The sequence below is a fragment of the Dunckerocampus dactyliophorus genome, chromosome 1 (assembly GCF_027744805.1).
Source record: "Dunckerocampus dactyliophorus isolate RoL2022-P2 chromosome 1, RoL_Ddac_1.1, whole genome shotgun sequence".
In the NCBI taxonomy this organism is placed as follows: domain Eukaryota; kingdom Metazoa; phylum Chordata; class Actinopteri; order Syngnathiformes; family Syngnathidae; genus Dunckerocampus; species Dunckerocampus dactyliophorus.
The window spans coordinates 23,123,957-23,148,221 of record NC_072819.1 but is presented as its reverse complement, the minus strand read 5'-3'; the positions used below and the strand labels follow the sequence as shown (position 1 = coordinate 23,148,221).

The window sequence follows — 24,265 nt, the reverse complement described above, 5'->3', positions numbered from 1 at the left end:
TGCACAAATTCCAATACGGCCCCTCTTTTATATGTTACTTTTCCTTTTTGTTTTCATTCAAAATAACAGGCTTTGCAATCTTGGCGGTATATTTATGGTGTTTATTGAATAATCCAAGTCCAACAATGTTTTACATTTCAGTATAAATTGTGCTTGTTGTTGCTCACTATAAACTGCAGCATCTGAATGCATACCCGGCTCCACTCAAAGATAATGACAGGTTTAGCAAAAGCCGAGAAAGGTGGCTTCTCTACATTTTTTGGTTGTTTCCTGAACTTTTTTTGCCATTATGATGGACTGTCTTAGTAATAGCCTTTTCCGGAATACATATTTAAACGATTAGTAGTAGCTCTGAAGTATAAGAGATGTCACGAGATTAGAGCATGACCACATTAGCCGCACCGATGTATAAGCCGGGGGGTTCAAAGTTTGAGAAGAAAGTAGGGGCTGGTACTGGTATTTTTTTCCGACTTTTTTTAGGGAAAAAATATAATTTTATATTTGGGTCAATACAACTTGGGTCCGTGTAACTTTTTAGTCAATGAATTTTCTTTTTATGATTGAGAATTAAAAAACAAAAACGATTGGTTGATTAGAATTTAATTTTGATATATGAAAAAAAAGAAATACAAAGTGTTCTTTTTCAGCATCAAAAAGCAGTAACTACATCTACATAAATGGTTTGATTTTTATTGTACATTTTATATAACAAAAAAATCACCAGTTAACAGAAATAAAAAAAAAACATTTTCATATTCAGTCACTGGAAGTTGCTATTTAAAAGCAAGCCCGCAGATTGGCCTGTAGGTAGTGCTGCACTTTGCGTTGGAAAAGCAGATACAGTAATCATGGGTCAACAACAGAAGAGTGTCTGTGCGAGAGATTCTGTATATTTCAGACCTCGTATTTCTACTGTATGTCTAAAATCGTCAGGCTCGTAAGTCATTTTAGCCTCAAAAGCCACAGGCACACAGATGTCAAGTTCTTACCATTTACTTTGTACTACCACTTAGTATTAATGATGTGTAATAATGTGTCATAGTTATGTCACATAGGTATTAAAAAAGTCATTGTAACTGCTGTATAACTTGTATCAGGGGTTCGAAAGACATATACTTTTTGTAGAGTTGAGCCAGACACTCATTGTAGACGAGTAACCGTTACAGATAATGCATTTTTGCAGAGTATGAGCATGAAACGAGTACAGCTTGTCATTAGCTGTAATCGTGATGATGGAAAATCCTCATTATGTATTCACTCTTCACGCTCTGTGATTGGCCAGTCACACACAGCGACCACCCCTCCCTATACATATACATACTGTAAATGCACAGCAACATAAAATCTCACCTATCAGCAGTATACCAAACACATTGAAATAGCATGCTAACAATATAATGAATTGGTGGCAATGCTGACAAGGCTAACTTAGCTCAGCAGTTAGTGACCAGCTCAGCATCTGGGTGCTTAAAGAACACAACACAATACAATACCACGGTGCCAAACAGCGTCTAGCATTGAATGAATGGGAAATAACCAAGTTACTCACGTTTATAGATGCACACTGTTAGTTGTTAGTTAAATACTAAGGACCAACATTTTATGGAATTAATTAGTCAGAATTAGTCATCGCCATTAATGCGCTATTTTTGACAGCCCTGCTAAAAACTAAGTGTTGTAGATCACTTACACACATCGCAGTACACATATCCATTAGCTGAATAATAAACAGTAAATATAGCAACTTCTGATCAATCCATGTCAATTTCAAACTTAAAATAATGTACCGATTTAAGCCACACCCGTTTCCGGTTAAACAACACCCACTTTCGGTTTATGCCTCGCCCATTCCGAGTACAAATGCGGATGTAAGTAATTTAGATGGGTGAACAGATACAGATAGAGTTAGTGGTGCACTCGCTCATCCCTAACTTTCAGCATCATAATTGTCATACTCTTTGATGAATATACATACAGACGTGACACCTATTTTTAACAATATTATTAAATACGCCAACTTTGACAGAACACCTCCCACTTGGCCGCCTGGTTCTTGAACGCCAGGAGGTCACACTAGCTTCCTTTACACTTGCTCCTCCACGGGTATCAAGATGACGAGGCGTCTCACATCTCTGTGAAGGATTGTGGTTGACATATTTTTAACAATATTCTCAAATACGCCAAATTTGACAGAACACACAGGATGTTCTAACCATATTATATTTGGCTGGAGTGCTTTTATTTTGAAGACTGGACTTTACAGGATACAGAAAGTCTTGCGCCGAATTGGCCAGGGTGTTGCCAAATGGACCGAGAGGTCCAGGAGGCTAGTTGCTCCAGTTGATGAAGAGGGCCTAATGGAGGCCATCCATTGTCTGGAACTGATGTCCATTTTTGCAAACTCTCCTTGCCATCCATCCCCAAATGTTCTCAATCGGATTTAGATCAGGGGAACACGCAGGATGGTCCAAAAGAGTGACTTTACTCCTCTGGAAGAAGTCCTTTGTCAGGTGGGATTGTGAACTGCAGCGTTGTCCGGTTGAAAAACCCAGAGCAACCCAAGACAAGGGCCTTGAAGTCTTCTCTACATAGCCAACTGCCGTTTAACACCCCTGCACAACCTGAAGCTCCACTGTTCCATTGAAGGAAAACGCACACCAGCTCACGATGGCGCGCCCTCCACTGTGCCGTGTGGAAAACATCTCAAGTGGGATCTCATTGTCATGCCAGTAACGTTGGAAGCCATCAGGACTGTCAACGTTATATTTTGTCCCATCAGAGAATAAAACCTCCTCACACTTGGCACCAGGAACAACCTTCATTTGAGTCGAGGCTCATCCTGTGTCTTGACAGACAACTGGATCCTCCGGCTCAGGGCTGCTGATTTTTTTTTTATGTGTCTGTTGACTTTTTTGTTCCATAACACTCACACTGTCTTATTGTCTTACTGCGACCACCCTCAGCAGCAATGGCGCGCTGCGAGACCCCTTGCTTATGCGGCTCAACAATCCGACCGCATTCAAAGAGAGAAAACTTTTTTGTCTTTGCCATCAAGAGATCATGACATTGTGAATACCTGACAGAAAATCCACATCTTTGCCAAGATTTTGGCCTTTAAAGGCTGTGGTCTTAAACTTTTCAGCAGCTGTTTAACAGTCTATTTCACTTTAATGTTTTTTTTTTCAGTCCCATTTCTTCTTTTTGCATTTTGAAGCTCTACTTAAAACCTCTTTAATAGCCAACAGTGCACAGTAAATTCTTGCTATTTTTCAACTGGTCTTAAAATTTTAATCACGAGTGTATTTAAAGGCAAAATAATACAAAAAAATGCCCCTGGCAACAGACAAAGGTTAATTTAGTGGTACAACAGATAAGGAAATGTTACATTAATGTAGTAAAATTACATCAAAAACACAAATACGTGTTGGACTTGTTTTAGACGGGTATTATTCATTTTGGGAGCATGGTAAACAGCACAGAATGTTCTTTGACGAATGTCTTTCCATCCGTTTTTTGTTTCTTTTTTAGGAGCGTGACACTGCATTTCTCCTTCCTGAATACAGACAAGCACAGTGAGTGGATGGGTACACTGCTAGAAAGCGTGCAGGACAGCATGCAAATCGACACATGCGAGGATGATGCAGGCAGCAACGGCGGCAACTACAAGATGGACTACACCGGCTACGTGCTGGCACTCAACGGACACAAAAAGTACTTTTGTCTCTTTAAGCCCGTCTACACTGGGGAAGACCTGGGCAACAAGGCCATGGAGGACAATGGGACTACTACGTCAGTGCGTCGGTCAAGGTCGGCTTCACGTAATGATTACCCGTCACGCAAGTCGACCCGCTCTCGCAGCACGTCCACCCTACAGATCCACCACAAGCTAGACCGCTTGGGGTTGTGGATGGAGAGGCTCATGGAAGGCACCTTGCCTCGCTGCTATATCCCCGCCTGGCCAGGACTTGACAAGATCACTCCCAGTAAATAGACAGGGGCACGTTCGGAGTACAGCATCTCATAAAAGTGAGTACATTGTTTATTACTGTATATTGTCTCAACCGACAATACTAGAGAAAGTAAACTTGGATATACTTTAGAATATTCAGTTTACAGCTAGTATATCAGTATAGAATAACTTGACACACAGCCATTATTGTCTTGATAGGTGGCAACGCAAGTGAGTACCAAGATAATTGTGTTTTTCCTCCAGTCAAGCATGGTGGTGGTAGTCATGGTCTGGGGCTGAATTAGTGCTGCCAGCACTGGGCAGCTGTGATTCACTGAGGGAAACATGAAATCCAGCACTTACTGTGATATTGAAGCAGCGTATGAGACACAATTTGGCCATGTTCACTGTGAGCTGGCCTCTCTTGTGTTGCCATCTATGGTATACTGCTATGCAAGCTGTACAAGGACTATTCTGATGTACAGTCATCCCTCGCTACATCGCAGTTCGAACATTGCTCTCTCTATCCTAGTTTTTCAAAATTAATTAATAGTTGATCACTGTTTTGTTGTTGACTATGGCCTATTATTAGTCAAAAAATATTGAAAGACAAGTTCTCTCCGCTTGGGAATCTGTGTGAAGTTTGCATGTTCTCCTTGTAAGTGCGTGGGTTTTCTCCGGGTACTCCGGTTTCCTCCCACATTCCAAAAACATGCATGAACACAGGAAATGGTCTTGACAAAATAAAAGTCTAAACAGGAAGTGATGCAGAAAAAAAAGGAAAAACACAAGAAAAAAAAGGAAAAACACAAGTCCAACCATTTATTTTGCTTTTGTATGATTTTTTGTATGATTTGAATTACATTATTAGCCATTATTTCCTACTGTTAATGCATTATACTATTCCCTATAGCAGGGGTCACCAACGTGGTGCCCGCGGGCACCAGGTAGCCCCCCACGACCACACGAGGTGCCCGCAAGTCTGCTTTTCATTCAGGTTTACAGTTAATAATGAAAGAACAGTAGAAAGAAATGCATTCTGAAATACAAAATGTGAGTTGTGGACACCAGCATTTTGTTAATGTTCTGGTAAAACACGCATATTCGCTTTGTTTGGGTTTAAAATAAGCTCTGAAAATAAATGTTACAAAAATGAGTAGCTCATGGCCATTTTCATTTTGTAAAAGTAGCTCTCACAAGGAAAAACGGTGGTGACCCCTGCCCTATAGCATTTTAACAACTGTAAAACTAAATAAAATTGACATATATTTGCACTCTCAGTCAGGGGCGCCGTAAATCGCCCAAAATATAGATACAAATTAAAATATGATCTAGGTTGAGATTTTTCTTTTCTAATACACCCATAAAACAATCCATAAAACAATCAAAAACAATCTCTTTGTTTTTCGCAGTAAAAGTTAAATCCACATTGACAAAAAGTAAACATTAATATTGACAAACCACCCCCTATATTTATGTACATGAAATGGTTTGGTCCTGCCTTAGCACACAGACCAGTGACGGTGCTTTGTAGCTACAAGATATATAAATAAATACATTTTTCAAAAAGAAAAGTGAGAAACGAGAGGGAAGAAAGGCAAAGTAGGAGATTGGATAGTACTTACTTACAGTTCCAGAAATCGAAAATATTCTCGAGAGCAAAAATTTTATATTATTACAAGCCTTGAAGAAGGAAATGAATGAGATACTGTTGAAGAGCGTACTGCATTACAAACAATGCAAGAAATTAGGTGTCTGCAATCACAAACAGCAAAATTACTCAAAAATAAGGCATGATTTATTTATTTTTTGTCCCGTCCAGCCATTTGAGCAGATAGTATTGTTGATCTAAATGCCTAAGTGCTCAACAGATTAGCTTTGCCAGGGAAAAGTGTGCAATACACTTCCCCTGTTATACAGAATTTATTTGACTTTTATGTTTTGTTGTTATTCAAATTTGGAGCGGCCGGATCGGAGCAGGAGGGGATTGGGAAGAAGAAAAAAGAAAGCAGAGGGAAGTGTGAGAATAATAGGGGGACAAAAAAGAGAGAGACAAGGACAACAGCAACAACAACAACAATTGCAACAACAATAACAAAACAACAGAAACAAACAGGACTACATCAGCAAATGTCTGTGACCACTATGAACACCCTGACGGAAAGGACAAAATAATATCAACAACCACAATGATAACACTGTATTGAAACAGTCATACATATTAGTAATAATAGTCGTAATGAAATTATTAACTATGGTAGTGATCAGAATGACAATAACTGTAATGCACACAATTTTAAAAAATATAATCATATTGCCGAGATCACCGTCACTGCAATAAAACCAACAACATAAAAACACCTTGGTTAACTTAGTGAGTTATGTGGGGAAGTACATATGTACTGTGAGTGTGCATATGTACGTGTGTACAGGTATCTTTGTATGTGTGCAAGTCTTTATGTACATAAAGGTGCGCGAATGTGTGAGTGTGTAATTGTCACTGAGAATGCATGAAAGGAGAGGGACTGCCTCTCACCACCCAGCAAGCTCCGCCCCACACAGCCAGGCCGAACCCCCACCATCAGAAAGCCACCGGGGCCACAGGGGCAGGCAGCACAAAGACCAGCTCCCCAAGAGCCAGCCCACAGAGCCCTCCCTCCCGGGAAGACCAGGAAGGGGCCGCAGGGAGGCAATCCCAACAATAAACAGGGCGCGGGCAGGCCGGAGGACAACGAACCCCTGAGACCGACGAGAGATCACACCCCACAAGGACAGACGGGCACCGGGGGCCACACACTAGCAGGCCCAGAGACGCCCCCGTGGGGGACTGGCGGAAACGCCCCCCACGCCCCCACCCCCGACCCCCAGGGAACGGAGAAGGCGAGACCAGCAGCAGACCAGCCACCGCACCCCGCCAGCCACCGGAAGCCGGACCACCCACCCGCCCCCAGAACCGACGGCGCACATGCAGACAGCGGCCCAGCAAAGCACAAAGACCGGCAGCAACAAACGCCCAAGCGCCCGGCAGAGCACCACCCCACAGGCAGACCCAGCCTCAGGTCACACGCTCCCCACCCCCTGCCCCTCACCAGGGCCTATGGTCCCCATGAGTAGGACCAAGCCCCAACCCACCAGACAGCCCGGGGCTCCCCCAGAAGCCACCACAGCACAGCAACCCCAAACTACCACGGCATGCAGGCCACCAGTAGCATGGGCACTGCCCCCCGGAGACTGACGAATTCCCCCTAAACGTGCAGAAGTGCCCACAGCCCAGGTCAGACCAAGTGAAGCACTGCAAGCCGCGGCATCAGCCAGACAAAAACACCCCACAAGCTAGGCCACCCCAGGCGAGCCACAGCGCCGCGACGGCCAGCGGACAAGTCCACAGCCACATCCCCGAACCCGCTCAGCGGACAGGCACTGTGGAATAGGCAGGCGATACCCCAATCCAGCCCACTCCACCCGTGTATTTGATAAAATGGGATTGTGTCTATTATGCAATTAAAAATATAAATAAATAAAAGAGGACAGCTTTGAAGGGCAGCTTTCTGTGTCCCTGAGGGGTGTATTTGTGTGCATGTATGTGATAGGGATGTATGTGGATGACAGCTAACGATGCAATTGAAATTGGGGGACAGCTGAAGTAAGGTGGACCGCTCACCTGCCCAGCCCCCCCAAACCCTAAGTGTCTATTGTGCAATTAAAATTGAGGGGCGACAGAGTCAGAGGCATGCCAGGGGCAAAGGAGCCTCCGCAAGGCAACTCCACTCCACGCCACTCCCGACCGTAGACCACCCCCCAAAGTCCTATATGTGAACTGGTGCAGTGGAACAGGAAGGACGAGGGACCCACATGCCCATCCCCCAACACCGCCCAAACCGAGCGGGGGGGACCGAGGACACATGACTGACAAACCACTCACACAGCACAGGCTCGAGCAAGTTACGGGCCGCAGGACACACCACAGGCCCTACCCGCCAGGACACCCAGTCCGGCCCGCCCACCCTCCCAGAGAAGGTACACTCAGCACTCCCAACACCAGAGCCCCACCAGAGGCAGGGTCCACAATGCCACCCCCCAACTGCCAAACACCATGGACCAGCCACACTCCCTATGGCAGACACGACCGCCACCAGACCAGCAGGAACCACGTCCATGCGACACACACAACCACGGCTGAATTAGGCATGATTTTAAATGTCTACAATCACAGATTTTATTTCAGAACAAAAGCCTCATCGAAATGATAATTGGGGTCTATGGTGATGTCATAAATCTTATGGAGAAAAACAGAGCACTGAGCAAGGATACCAAGGTGCTAAGAGAAGAAATCGAGGAGTTACAAGATGAAAATGCTGCCTTGTGCATTGCTCTTAAGGTTAAAAACCCAATAGAACAGAGCATTATGCAATGATATCAAGGTTCTACAGGATGATATTAAGGCACTATTGAAGGATAATGCTGCCTTGCGCACCACTCTTGAGGAAAAGAAAGAAGCAAAGGAAAATATCACTGAGCAAATGAGAAATATAATTGATGATATGGATCAGAATGCACGAATGAAGAAAAGTATCCTCACAAGGCTCCGAATTACACCCAGGTCAAAAGATAGGCCAACCCAAAACAGAGGAGAACCAGATTAAATGGATGTTCCTTCAACAAAGCAAAAATGAAATTCCTACAATCAAAGGATGTAGATATCAACACCATTGACACCAGAAACAACACCTGTCATCATTGTTAAATTCATCAACAGGGAATTCAAAACTGCACTGCTGAAACAGGGAAAAAAGCTGAAAGGCACAAACGTCTATATGAATGAGCATCTGACAAAACGGCACCCTGACATCGCCAAGAAAGCGCGAGACTTGAGGAAGCAGGGAAAGATACAAAGCATTTGGAGCACCAACGGTAAAATCTTCATCAAGCTAAGTGGAGGTCCAGGAAAACAAGCAAGAGTGCTTGTTGTCAAAGATACCAGCGATCTGGATACATATTAAACATCATATTACCATAACAAGGAAAATAGAGGATACAACCTGACAAAGGAAGAACCATGCAGTTAAAAGGATTATATTAAATATAATTTGACTTTGATATCATCGTTGCAAGGGCCTGTTCAACACTAAAATTGGGGACCCATGTATCTACATTCATTGACACTCACAGTACAACACTAAAGACAGCAAGAAGTGGTTCTGGATATCAACAGGGGAAAAAGAAAGATTTTGTTTGTTTGTTTTGTTATATAAAAATAATAATAATAATATATATTAGCAATTGATGTGATACGGAGAGGGGGTAGGATTAAATAAACTCTGATTCTTCCTACTCCTTTTCGGACATGTGGAATTGTGAATTGTAAAATGAAGCATTCAGTGTAAACTGTATGCATGTTTGAAATAAATTAAACCATAACCTTGAGACGCTTTCTCTAAAACATAATCATCAGGTTAGAAATCTGGGGGTAATGGACTCAGACCTGAACTGAAACAGCCACATTAAATCAATAAAATAATCAGCTTTTTACCACCTAAAAAACATTGCCAAAATCAAGGGAATAGTGTCTAAGCCAGATGTAGAGAGACTAATCCATGCCTTTGTCTCCAGCAGGCTAGACAACTGTAACAGCCTTCTCACTGGGCTCTGTAAATGAGCTGTAAAACAGCTGCAGTACATCCAGAATGCTGCTGCTCGAGTCCTAACTAAAACCAAGAAATATGAGCATATGAGTCCAGTACTCTGTCACTGCACTGGCTTCCTGTCGATCAGAGAATAGACTTTAAAACAGGTCTGCTTGTGGTCTTTTCATGGTCTTGCGCCAAAGTACATCTCTGACATGTTAGAGCCACATAAACCATCTTGGGCTCTGAGAACCTCAGGGGGTGGTCTCCTGCGGGTGCCCAGAGTCAGGACTAAACACAGTGAGTCTGCGTTCAGTTTTATGCTGCCAAAATCTGGAAAAGCCTTCCAGAAGATGTGCAACAATCCTCGATTATGACATGTTCTAATCCATGCTGAAAACAATAAAAGCACTTTGAATTACCTTGTGTATGAATTGTGCTCTATAAATAAACTTGCCTTTCCTCTAGTAATGTTAAAAAACATCTTTAGAAAGTCTTAAACAGGTTTTCTATGCTCTAACTACGAAAATGTTGTTTACTAATATAATATAATATAATATAATATAATATAATATAATATAACCGCTATAAATAAGGGGCGACTGCATATCCAAGTCTAATTTCTATAGGATTGTCCTTTTAGAAGATATAATAAAACGTTTGCTTAACTATGAGGGGTGTACTCATTTTTTATAAGATGATGTATTGTTCACTGAAAAGGCTGTGCTGACATGACCTTTCTGCATTTCTAGGCATGTTTTTGTTCTGTACTGTATTTTATGCTGCTGGGGCCTTGTGGACAGAGAACAAACGTGCTATTCATACTGGCACAATACTGTGAACGTTAATGCATGTTTTGTCTTCAGTTAAAGATTACTATGGATCCTCCAATATTATGTACCGCACTGTTGTGTTGTGACTATACGAATGAACCTCAGCATTTTTTGTCACTTGTTTTATGTGATTGTCCAAATTTTTATGTCAATGTAGCAACCAAAACCCACAAGTAGCTTGATGTAGCCAAATAAAGTTGGAAAGAAATGATCACATTTTTCATTTCTATTTTTTCGAGTTAACTCCATTATCCTGTAGATCATGAGGGCAAATACTTTTGTTTATACAGGTATAGTGCATGCCCTTCATCAATATTTCAAGCTGTAGTTTTTATTAATATCACACGTTCTTACAACCTATTGCACAATGAATCTGTCCACCATTTATTCTTTTGTTGGTGAAAAATAAAAGGATTTATTGTTCATACCGTATTTGTTTGCACTCACTATCCCATAGACTTTGAAGAATCCTAAAAAAAAGTACCCTTTAGAAATCCTGGGTAAAATTTATGCCATTCAGTGTTTTTAATTTTCCAGCAAAGCTACACAAAATCTGATGATCCTTCAGATTTCAATTTGAGCTACAGTACCAGCTTCCAGTATTTTATTTTTATTTTACTTATTGTGCTTACGGTGCTACTTTTTCCCATCCAAAGCGGCCTTTTAATGTTTTCTGCAAGGGTGCCTGTAAGGTTCAAGCAACCTAAAACATTCAAAGCACAATCAAACAGAAGACAGAAAACAAACAAGATTGCTTTTACTCGTGAGGAGAACGGACAGAGATGTACTCAGTTTACAACCTCCACCCGCTCTGAGTAAACTCTGCCATCTCCTCCCTTTTATTCTGTTAGGGCGTTCCCTAGTTACACAGAGCACATTGCAGCTCTAAGGAGGGGGAAGCACACAAGCTGCAACGTGTCAGCACATTCTCTATATAACTCTCTACGTGTGTGTGTGTTTACGCACAAACAAACAATCAAGAGTGTGCAACTGCTGTCGTGCAGCTGGCTCAGAAACAGGAAGTTCAAAAGTTCAGGTGGACAGGATGACACAGCAACTGTGTGTCTGTGTGTATAAGATGAAAGTACATCATAAATCCAACAGTTACACCGGAACATTCCAAGCATCTCTGTGCTTTAGCAGTTCCTGTTTCTTCTTCTTTATGGCTGCAGGAATCACCTTACTTAGTGCACACACACAGAGGTTATAGCAGTTCAAACAAAGGAAGATACATTCTTTAAGCGAATATATGATAACATGTATATACATTTCTCTCCTGTTTATCATGTATTTGCTCAAATTCTCATATCATTCTATAACCCTTTCCTTTCAAATTTTCAGTCAAGAAATCATTTTTTATGAAAACAAACATCAAATGTGACTTGTACTCATAGTCACCTGGTCTGGAAACCGATCAGGCATGTGAAGGTCATCCTCCATGTCTATAGCTGTCTCCATCTCTCTCTTTCGTTCCCTTCCGGATCCAACAACAAATACATGTGTGCCATTTTAGTTTCCATGGGTAGAATAGCTGCATTTATTAATTTGTTGAATAGACCACACACACACAGGGAATAACACAACATCCACACAAGGTCAGAATGGCTGCAAAAACAGCAATTGATAACAATAGAGATGACACCAAGGATTTGTACTTGCCAAACGTGTTGAGCCAACTGTCCCACAATGAGGTATCCACCCCAGAGTGTTCCTTCATCTTACCATTCAGGGTGCGGAGGCCTTCAATCGCCTGAGTCAGGCTGCCATCAGCAGCAGTGTTGTTACGAATGAAGGTACAGCACCGTTCACCAAACATTGCACACACATCTCCTCCCTTTGTTAACAACATGTCCACCACAATCCTATTTTCGTAAGGCATCAGAATGTAGCTTTGAGATGATCTCTGACAGCCTCAAATCCATACTGTGTCCAGTTACCCAATTTTTGAACATTGTAGTGGATGTAGTTTATTCTGTCTATGTTTTGTTGATGGTGATCCATGGAAAAATGGATTCCCATCCTGCCGCAATTTGATTTACTAATTTATTTTCATCAGGCACTCCATGGGGAACACCAATGGCATCAGTGTATATAGGATCTTATCTCCTAACCACTGTGGTTGTGTTTGGACCAATAGTCATTTGGATGGAATTGTTATAGGCCCAACTAATAATCCATGGTGTATGTACTGTCTTTGATGTGCTTCACTTTGGCCTATCTGTCAGTGGGGTTACATTGGTGGCAACTGTGTCTGGATTTTTGAGGTTATTAGTCTGATCCCATACAAGCAGCCCTATGTCCATTATGAACATAATAGTTATCCATCGCCCTACAAAATACTTTGCTCTTATTACCGTCATTTCGCAGAAAACCTTAGGAATTCCCGCCTCTAGTAGGATTGGTGTCTTGTAATTTCTTCACTGACCGTCAGGTATCTTCAGACTCTATATGTCTGCACCCACCTTGATGTCAGAACTTTGCTCACCTTTCCCGTCGGGGCCCTTTTTTACAATGTTAAATGTATCCAGGTTAATCTTTCAGCTATTTTTAGTGCAGTAGGTGTGGTCAACAGTACTTGAAACGGTCCTTCCCACTTGGGTGAATGCCAGTGCTTCTTTTTTATGCTTTTGAGAGGACCCAATCGCCTGGATGAACTAACTGGGTTTCCAGCTGGGAGACAGAAGAATCCTCAGCAGTTGCACATATATTATTTTGTCTTTCCAATAAGCGCCTCATATAGTCGGCGAGATTAGAGTCATCATTAGTTTCCCATTGGCTTTTGAAGTACGGTAGTTTATATAGTCTTCCAAATAAGGTTTCGTATGGTGTTAGTCCATTTGAAGCAGTTATATTGATGTATACTTTAACGAAATCAAGACATTGCGTCCATGGTCTCCCTGTTTCCTCCACACACTTTTTGAGTCTATATTTTATTGTGCCGTTCATTCGTTTCACTAGTCCTGCGCTTTGAGGGTGGTAAGCACAATGATTTTTCAGGTTGATAAGGAACATTGTTCCTATTTTCTGTATTATCTTGTTTACAAAATGGGAGCCATTGTCTCTATAAATCATTTCAGGTATACCATATTGTGGTATGATATCTTTACACAGTGCTTTTGCCACTGTCAAAGCATCAGGATGTTTTGTTGGAAAGACTTCTATCCATTTAGAAAAAGCATCTACAGTATGATGACCAAACAAAATTTCTTTCCCTCGCTTTTGTTTAGCTCTAAGAAGTCCATATGTTTTACTTGGATAAGGTATTGTGGTGTTGGAAAATGACCACGTCGTGGGCGCAAATTGCCTTGCGGATTGTGCTTTGCGCATGTTAGGCAGGCTCTACAAAAATGTTTTGAATAAGAATTAAAGCCATAGGTAGTAAAATATTGATGTATATGACTAACCATCCCTCCTGTTGACACATGTGACACATCATGGCTCAAAATAGCCGCCCATTTATATAAATTTTTGGGTAAAATAGGCTTCGAGTTTTGGTCTCAATACAGTAGATGCCGTCTTTTAGTGTAGCCCCTTGTCTTTTCCAAATTTCAATTTCAGACGACAGACTTTGAGGTTGCATGTCTTTGAAAATATCATCATCTAGGTGTTTTTGCTCTACTGTTAATACAGTTATTTCGTTGCCAGCAGCTGCTTTAGCCATCTTGTCTGCAAATGCATTTACCTTTTGTGATGTCATCAGTGCCATTTGTATGTTCTACACATTTGCAAAAAGCAACCTTTTGTGGTAGCTGAACTGCATCCAATAAATCTTGTAATAGTTGAGCATGCGGAACTGGCTTGCCTGTTGATGTAATCATGCCTCTTAATTTTCCAATATTGCGCAAATGTGTGTACAGGTGCGTATGCATATTGACTATCAATGTAGATGGTTACCTTCCTGCTTTTCATGAGTTTACACGCTTCAGTTAGGGCTACCAATTCAGCAACACTCTGGCTACATGTACGATGGTTGCCAGTGTTTTGTCCGCCGATTGCCTGCATTTTCATCTTGCAACTCCTTGACTTCTTTTCTTAGTGCTTTGATAGACTTGCTCTGTGCTCTATTTTCTTCCATAATGTTTGTGACACCATTACTGACATCCAGTATGACTTCATAGAGGCTACTGTATTCAGATTGAATTTCGGTTTCCAGAATCAATATATAGTTGTATATGAAGTAAAATGTTTCTTTGCTATTGAAAGCAGATTCTCAATTGCTCCCATTATTTGTGCTAGAGTAATCGCTGGTGTCTTGCAAAAATCATCAAATTCTGGAGTTGTTTTTTTATCCACGACTTTATCGAAGTTTTGTGTCATGCTCTTGATAATATCTTGACTTAAGAGTCTTGGAGTGTTTTTTTTGTCCGAGTCCTCTTCAAATCCTGGAGTTGTTTTTTTTTTATCAGGAAATCCAGAGTAAGTATCTTTTTGCTTTGTGTTTGGAATTGTCGCTAGTCGACCTCTTAGCTTGACTTGCTAGCAGGTATCGACACTTGTAACTAGTTTATTTCAAGGAATCTGTACCTTTCGCCTATCCAAGTTAAAGTTGGAGGATTCAGCAAGCAGTGCTGATCTTGTGTTCATGAAGTGTAGTCAGGAAAGCACCAAAATAGTTAAAATTTCCAATATTTTCAACAGAGCTCCTGCCATACACGTCCTTCCCAGTCAAGGGAAAAAAATAAAAAAGAACTCCAATGGAAAAAAACAGTCACATGCCGCGAACTAGTGATGCTGGAAACGCGGAGTGCAGGTAGGATTGCAAGAATTATAGTGTGCCTAAAGCACTTAATGTGCAGTTTCAATCCTGCCTGGCGCAATGGCACTTCAATATTACGTGTCACACTCTGATAGACTTCTGGCTGCCGTCTTCCCGCAACATAGTTTTATCCATTTAATCGAGAAATATCGTCACATTTTTTACATTTGATTTAAAAGTACTTATATTATATGGATATTTAACTGGAAGTATTTACACAATGCAACAATTATTTCAGTAATGGCATTGTTCATACATTTGATCATAATCTAAATTATCTTTATCTAAATTATCTTTAATTATCTTTTAGTTGACTTCTCATTAATTCAACTACTCACCCAGGGAAACAAATTAGCTTTAAGCTATATTGTGTGGGTGTCCAGCGCAATATTCCTTTTAAGTCTCGTCCAATGTCCTGTTTATTTACAACAAGCAGTGTTATAAATCTGGGCTACCATTATGGGTACCTGGGCTACAGCCTGGCCAACAACTACAGATGCCTCAGCTACTGATGTAGTTTACCAGGCTACCACCATGGCTAACAGGACTACAGCCAATTACAGCTTTCCATCATGGCTACCAGAGCTACAACTTGGCCTATAACCACTGCTATCTGGACCACCATTGTGGCTACCTAAGCTCCAGCCTGGGCTATCTGGGCCCCCATCACAGCTACATGGGCTACAGACTGGGCTATTACTACGGCTACCATGGCTACAACCTGGGCTACCATCACAACTACCTAGGTCACAACCACAGCACACTAAGCAACCGCCACAACTGTTGGAGTCACAATCTCAGATACCTGGGCTACCATCAAAGTTACCTGGGCTAGCAATGTCTACATTAAACACTCAAATTCTGATTTAGGACAATGCAACACACTGACACGAGCAATGGGAACAACTGCAAATAAAAATTTTACTTCTGTAACTTCTCCTCCATGATTCACCACCTTATCGTGGTGGAGGGGTTTGAGTGCCCTAGTGATCCTAGGAGCTATGTTGTCTGGGGCTATGTGCCCCTGGTTGCGTCTCCCAAGGCAAACAGGTCCTAGGTGATGGGCCAGACCAAGAGTGATTCAGAAGACCTTAAATAAACGCAAGAGGGACCGCACCTTGCCCGGACGTGGGGGAAGGGGCTCGCAGGCGAGCGTGTGGTTGGGCCTTCACCGGTGGTGCCCGACCGGGCCCGGCCCAAAGAAGCCACACGGGACCTCCCCCCCGTAGCATAAGGGTCTGGTGCAATGTGGGCCAAATTTGGTTCTTGGGACATGGAATGTCACTTCTCTGGTGGGGAAGGAGCCCGAACTTGTGCGAGAGGTTGACACATTCCGACTAGATATAGTCGGACTCACCTCGACCCACAGTTTGGGTTCTGGAACCAAACCCCTCGGGAGGGGCTGGACCTTGTTCTACTCTGGAGTTGTTGCAGGGGAGAGGTGGCGAGCTGGTGTGGGCTTATTAATAGCCCCCCGGCTCGGTGCATCTGTGTTGTAGTCATCGCCGGTGAACGAGAGGGTCATTTCCCTACGCCTTTGGGTTGAGGTAAGGGTCCTGTCTGTCATTTGTGCGTACGCGTCAAACGGCAGTTCAGAATACCCAGCCTTCTCAGAGGGGTGCTGGAGAGCACCTCAACTGGTGACTCCATAGTTCTATTGGGAGACTTCAACGCACATGTAGGCAATGACAGTGTGACCTGGTGGGGCGTGATTGGGAGGAACGGCCTCCCCGATCTGAACCCGCGCAGTGTGATGTTTTTTGGACTTCTGTGCAAACCACAATTTGTCCACAAACATTGTTCACAAACACCATGTTTGAACATAAGGATGTCCACAAGTGCAGTTGGCACCAGGACACACTAGGCTGCAGGTCTATGATCGACTTTGTAGTTGTATCATCAGACCTGCGTCCGCATGTTCTGGACACACGTGTGAAGAGAGGGGCTGAGCTGTCAACTGATCACCACCTAGTGATGAGTTGTATTAGATGGCGGAGGAGGATGCCGGACAGACCTGAGAGACCCAAACGTGTAATGAGGGTGCGCTGGGAACGTCTGGCAAAGTCTCCAGTTCGTCGAGTCTTCAACTCTCACCTCTGGCAGAGCTTCGCCTGTGTCCCGTGGGAGGATGCGGATATTGAGTCCTAATAGGCTGTATTCCGTGCCTCCATTGCTGAGGCAGTCAATTGGAGCTGCGGCCACAACGTGGTCGTGGCGACAAGCCCAGAACCCGATGGAGAACACCAGAGGTCAGGGCTGCCGTCAAGCTGAAGAAGGAGTCCTATCGAGCATGGATGGCTGGTGGAATTGCTGAAGCACCTGACCCGGGCTGTTCATGAACCGCCGTGCTGGTATTGTTGTTGTTTTGGATACAGAAAGAAGAAGTGGAAATGACACGCATTTCATCATGACGTCCTTCATGCGTCGAGACCTCCGTGTGCCGCTGTTTTGATTGGGATATCCTGATTGATTACAATTACCATGTATACAGGAATAACCCTGTTTCGTCACGCATGTAAACGAGTTGTTCCGAGTGTTTCACAAAATGGAATATTTACCTTAACCCGAATATTGACTGCATGTAAACATACAGTACTCAGTGTTGTACACTAAAACACTGAACAAGAAGCTGCTGCAATACTTTCTGGAGCCATGGTGCCAGTGTCCCATTAGCTCCAAAATTTTTGGTTACATTTTAATACAAAGAAAACTGCTTGTATGTTTTTTTCACGACACAAGGCTGATGTCCAACAAGCATCTGTTTTAGTGAATGGTGAAAGTTTAGATGTGGTGGACCAATTTAAGTATCTGGGCGTGGTCTTTGACTCACACCTAACATTTAAGCAACATGTTGAAAAAGTCAGAAATACAATCAAATTTAACTTGCCAAATTTCAATCATGTAAGACCTTTTCTGACGTTTGAATCAGCAAAAACGTATATGCAAGCAAAGATTTTCACTCATATAACCTATTGCTATACAACTTGGTCACATGCCAAAGAGAACACACTAAAACCTATCAAGTCTCTCTTCAAGAAAACATTGGAAGTTTTAGATAGAAAGCCTCTTCAGTTTCATTATTGTAGTAATCTTGGTAAGTATAATATGTTAGACTTGGACAATTATCAAATGTTCTTACATGTCTGTCTTGTCTATAAGGTTCTGAATGCACTCGCCCCTCCACCATTACAGGTTTTTATACAGAAGAATACACTAAAAACGGTGGTTAAAGGCAAACCAGTCGTGTGCTCACGGGTAATGTCCATTCCAAGCTGATAATTGTTTATATTGCTTAACAATTTGTTTTATGTTTACTGTAACTGGTCTATACAGTTATACAGGTGTAATGTTGTCTGTAAATGTATTTTTGTTTTATCTTTTTTATGGTTTTATGATGTTTTATGTGTGGTGTCATTTGTAAATGTATGTGTTTTATGGTGCCTGCCTTAGGAAATTAGATTAAATTTAGCTATTGAAAAATGACAAATCTGGTCTTTTGGAGCATCTATTAGAGCGATTAATGGCTAAGTAGTGTGCTGAGGACGTGTTTTCAATGCAGTGTTTCTGGATTCTGCTCCCCATCATGGCGGCCAAACCCGTGCAGGACATAATACGGAAGTGGATGCCGAGTCGGCCCTCCTGTTCTGTAGCCTCCTTGCTCAAAACAATCTTGGCACAACAGCTCTCGTGATTCTGAATGCTAACCCGACTGCATAGTATTCTTTTTTTTACATTTTCACAGTATATATGAGAAAAATACACATTTTACAATTGTTGAATTAAATCAACCAAAAATATCTGCACTGCTTTTTGGGTGTATGACACCAATACCAAGGGAATTGTTTCATGATGTGTGCGATTCCATTGCTTCTCGTTGTCAGCGGTGTCTGGACCAGAACGAACATCATTTTGGAGAACAGGCGTTGACAAAACAATAAAATTATGTTTGTAAATTATATTACATTTTGGAAATGGAACGAAACATAATAAACACCTACTTTACAATTATTTCAAGTGTGTTATTTTGGGACACACCGTATATATATATTTGTATGTATGCATGTGTATTTATTTTTATTTCAGAGCAAGGTAGTTTTAAGAAACTAACTCATTTAAGAAATTGAATCATTTAAATGGGACATAATATTAACATATAGTATTTTTACAGCAGTTTTTGTGAAACTGACATTTTTTGTCATTATAGACAAATGAGCGAGGACATTTAAAGAACCTCTTTAGGGTTAAATGATGATGATGATGATGCAGTTCTTATGATGAACAGGGAAACTGATTAAACTGACAGACAAGATTGTTTTGCAAGTTCATTGATTATTTAGTTATTCAAGCAGCAGGAAGAGCTGTGAGTAGATAATTCAGCAATCATGTCATCGAGGCTTGACATGCTGAGGGAAGATCGACATTACATGAAGATGTGGAGGAGATCCCCTAAAAGTCAGTATCCTTTTCGCAAATAAAAGGCTTCATTTGGTCGCACGCAGCATCATTGAACCGACCTGCCAAGTGAAAGAAGAAAGCATTTACTGTCTGCAAAATGCTTCAGTGATAATTACAGAATCAGGGGTAGGTAATAATAATACATCAGGAGTATAATTCTACAAATTTAAAGACAACATTTTCAGGACAAAACACCATCAAGGTCACTTTTTTTTTTTTTTTACCCTGCCAGTGAATCTCCATGCAGTTTTCTCCATTATACCAATTGTCAGGCTGCCCTTGTCCCCACAGAATGTCAAAAAACATTGTACCATCAGTCCACAACCAAGTGCCTTCCTGAAATGAAATACATAAGAATTATTTAGGATTAGTTTGATTTGCATGAGATTAATCAACATTTGACAACAACACTACAGTGCAAAGAACTGCTGAACAAGAAGATGTGGAATTGCAAAGTTTCCACCACAACAGCAGGAATACAACGGCAGCAACTTAAATATTTAAATCTACAAATTATTAATTATTCATTCATTTCAACAGCAGAAGCATGTATGCCAATTTTAACAATGTCATATATCATTAATTAATAAGCTATTGCTTATAGAAAACATTTATTTATACATTATACAATGCTTTTTATTTTCATTTTTTATTTTATTTATTATTTACCTTCTTATTTATGTATATTTATTTCTTATTTACTTATTTGTTATTGTTTTTTCATGTTTGAGACTTCTTTTTTTTCCTTTTTCCTTTGTCTTTATTTTCCTTTGTCTGCATAAGCTATCTGTTGTGTCCAGTGCACCTTCCAACTTGAGCCGTTTACTGGTCTCATGCTCATAACATGCCGAGAAACATACAGTGGTATTAAAAACTGTTTGCCCCCTTCCTCATTTCTTATTTTAATACATGTTTGTCACATTTAAAAGTTTCCGATCATCAAACAAATTTAAATATTAGTCAATTACAACACAACTGAACACAAAATGCAGTTTTTGAATGAAACTTTTTATTATTAAAGGGAGAAAAAAAAAAAAAAAAACTACATGGCCCCATATGAAAAAGTGATTGCCCCCTAAACCTAATAACTGGTGGGTCCACCCTTAACAGCAACAACTGCAATCAAGCATTTGCGATGACTTGCAATGAGTCTCTTACAGCGCTGTGGAGGAATTTTGGCCCACTCATCTTTGCAGAATTGTTGTAATTTAGTCACATTAGAGGGTTTTCGAACATCAACCACCTTTTTTAAGGTCATGCCACAGCATCTCAATCGGATTCATGTCAGGACTTTGACTAGGTCACTCCAAAGTCTTCATTTTGTTTTTCTTCAGCCATTCAGAGGTGGACTTGCTGGTGTGTTTTGGATCATTGTCCTGCTGCAGAACCCAAGTTGGTTTCAGCTTGAGGTCACCAACAGATGGCCGGACATTCTCCTTCAGGATTTTTTGGTAAACAGAAGAATTCATGGTTCCCTTTATCACAGCAAGTCTTCCAGGTCATGAAGCAGTAAAGCAGCACCAGGCCATCACACTACCACCACCATATTTTGCTGTTGGTATGACGTTCTTATTCTGAAATGTGGCATTACTTTTAAGCCAGATGATCTGAAACATTTAAATGTGACAAACAAAAAAAATATGCAAAAAAGGGGACCTACTATGCAAAAAAATAAGAAATCAGGAAGGGGGCAAACACTTTTTCACACCACTGTAACTATCCATACTGTCACCAAGAACAGTGGTAATAAAAGGTGATAGTGCCAGACATGATTAATCAACTTTGATTAAATATGTTACATATTGTTTGTAATTATGTTCGACAATGTTCGATTGTTGAAAGCGAACTGTAAATTCACAAAAATTACATTTATAGTTCCTGGCGCTAGCCATGACGAGCTAGCTCTCGCTGTTCAATCTTGTTTCCAGAAGTGACATCATCAGGGTGACACCTCTCAGCTAAAGCAGAGTAAACAAACTCTTCTCGAGGCAGATTGTTGACTTGGTTCAGTATATTTTTCATCAAAATAGCAGTCATGGCAAAACGTTGTCTTACTGCTGGATGTTCACAGTATCCGAGTGATACTGTAACTTTGTTTTGTTTTCCAAAAGAGGTATGTTTAAGACAAAAATGGATGAAGAAAGTGCAACGACCGAGAGACAGATGGACGCCCAACTCGCCTTCTTTTTTTTTGTTGCAGTGTTCATTCCACTGATGACTGCTTTGAAGGAACACCTTTACAAGAAGCAATTGGCTTGAAAGTACTGTATAAACGCATTTGGAATAGTACACAGGAAAAAAATAGACAAGAATGACCACTATGTCAAAGTTGCCACAGAACAGAGTTAGTCATGAATGAATAAATAAATCAGGCTATAAAGACCCCTTTACGCTCATTAGCTTTAAAGATTTTAAGTATTAATAAGATTTAAAACAATAATAAAAAGATAAGCAACTCCGGAGTAATTTACACTTAACATTCTGTGTTTAGAAGTCATCTCCAAATGTCAACGTCACTCAAATTTTTGCTATAATCACTGTAAATATCCCCTGTCTCGTGCACTGCTATGTTTATGTAACTGAGTGCTAGTACTCCGATCACATCATGTCCGGAAATGAAACTGAACAGCGACATTTAGCTCGTCATGGGTGACGCCATGAACTATACAGTAAATGTGATTTTTGCGAATTTATAGTTTGCTTTAAAAAATTGAACAATGTAGAACATAATTACAAACAATATACAGATTTAAGCAAAGTTGCTAAATCATGTCAGGGACCCTTTAAAGACAAATTGGTTGCTGGTGTCAACATTTCAACTTTTTATCATTGCGCCTGTTGTATTTACCATTTTCTGTATTTTTTTTTGTTTAACTTTGTTTCTACAGTGTGCCACTGTAGTCCACCACTGGTTATACTGTATTATTACACATAAAGTAGTCCCCATGCATAGTCCCCAGACTATATCTATCTATCTAAAGGAAGTTGACAACTATCAGCAATTGCTGAGACATGGAGAAAGAGTAGGATTAAATAAGCTCTGCTTATTCCGACTCCTTTTTGGACATGTTGAATTATGCAAGTATAAACCTGTGATTTTCCTTAACTTTTGTTTTTAGCATATTCCAAAAAAATAAAACCATCATTGTTGAACCTAAAAAACAGACATCAACATCTTAATCTGATGAAAACAAAAATCCTGCTTATTTAAACTGATGCAACAATGAAATCAGACTTGTATTAAATTAATGTGCCTCTTGACCCACCTTAGCGTGATCGTGGGCCCCGACCCAAGTTAATCTAGGTTGAGACACCATATTCATGAGCCAGGTGAGCCCTTCTTCGCTGTGAAAGGAGGCCAAGTTTCCACCCAAATGACGACAGAAGAGCTAATAACAAGTGAATAAATCAAAAGCACAGTGTAAGATATTAAAAAAACATGAGGAAACATACAGTCAAGATTAATTTTCAACTTGTGAAAGAAGTACATATTTAAGGGAGTGACAGTTTAAGTTCTTTAAAACATGTGAGTATTAGTCTTCATACTCCAAGAAAAGTTGTGCAATTAGCATTGTCCATTTTAGTTTAGCTTAGTACCTCTGCATCGATCCACTTCTTGTTTTGAGGTATAAATGCAAAACATTTATTGTCGTATTTAGTCCAGTGTTGAGCACACCCTGAAAGCAGGAAGAGTGACCATGTTAAAAAGGTAGGGCACAACATGTGAGGGCTTTATTTGTGCATCCACATCCAGATGAACAAATCTTCTGTACAGCAGTGGTCACCAATGTTCCCCCTAATTGTTCAAGTACCTGAGCATACACAAAAACGACCTGAGCATTCCCTGGACCGCTGTGAGCGGCATCAGACGTGCACACTGTAGTATCGCAAAACCTGAGTTTGTTAAAAACCTGAGAACTTGGATTCTGTTATGTTTTGTCTATGAGTGGCTTCAAACAGACAGCAAGGAGGATTCCACAATGTAGCTTTCTTTATTCTATACCTCAGATAAAATAAGCCATGGTGTCACACAATTAACCATCTGAATCTTGTAGAAAACCCCTAGTTTATTATTTTACTTTCAATGTATTATCTTGTTTACCATTTATATTGTTAAATAGGTATACTTTAATTTCCTTATTAGACTTTCACTTTCTGTTTTAAAGCAGCCCATCGTGGCACTATTTCATCCTGAAAATGTACTTGAAATTGATGGCATATTTGTTGTATATGTTTACTTTTGTCTATAGTAAAATAAAACCAAATTAACTCACAACCGACCTTTCAGCGTAACACTTCCTGTATGCGGTATGTCCGACCATCAAAATAAAAGCACTGCAGTAAAACATGCACGGTTACGCCACAAATTCAGTCCACACTTTTCACTCAGAAAACTGGCTTGCTACTTTGGCTTTGCAGCATGTTTTAGCAAGCAGCGCTGTTGCTTTGTTCGTTTGTTTCACCATAATGAAGGGTTAGCAAACAGCATTGGCTATATGCTAACCTGCCATAAACAGAGGCATGTACCATGTACGTGCTGTTAATAAATTGATCGGCTGTGGCAGTAAATACGTGCAAACAGGATCTTATCATTGGCTGGACAGTGCTCATCATTGTGTTATATGTTCCGCTTCTTGTTGTTTCCTGG

The 24,265-nt window shown here is 40.9% G+C and overlaps 1 protein-coding gene across 3 annotated transcripts in view; it reads left to right on the top strand.

Moving 5' to 3' along the window:
* The window catches only part of LOC129178086 (dnaJ homolog subfamily C member 16-like), a 29,460-nt gene extending 10,324 nt beyond the window's left edge, over positions 1-19,136 (top strand). For all 3 annotated transcript variants that reach the window (XM_054769873.1, XM_054769855.1, XM_054769863.1), the window contains exon 15: positions 3,529-19,136. In XM_054769873.1, the coding sequence (XP_054625848.1) occupies positions 3,529-3,991 (463 nt within the window). In that variant the 3' untranslated portion in view covers positions 3,992-19,136. The remainder of the gene's footprint in view (positions 1-3,528) is intronic.
* The last annotated feature ends 5,129 nt before the right edge of the window (positions 19,137-24,265 follow it).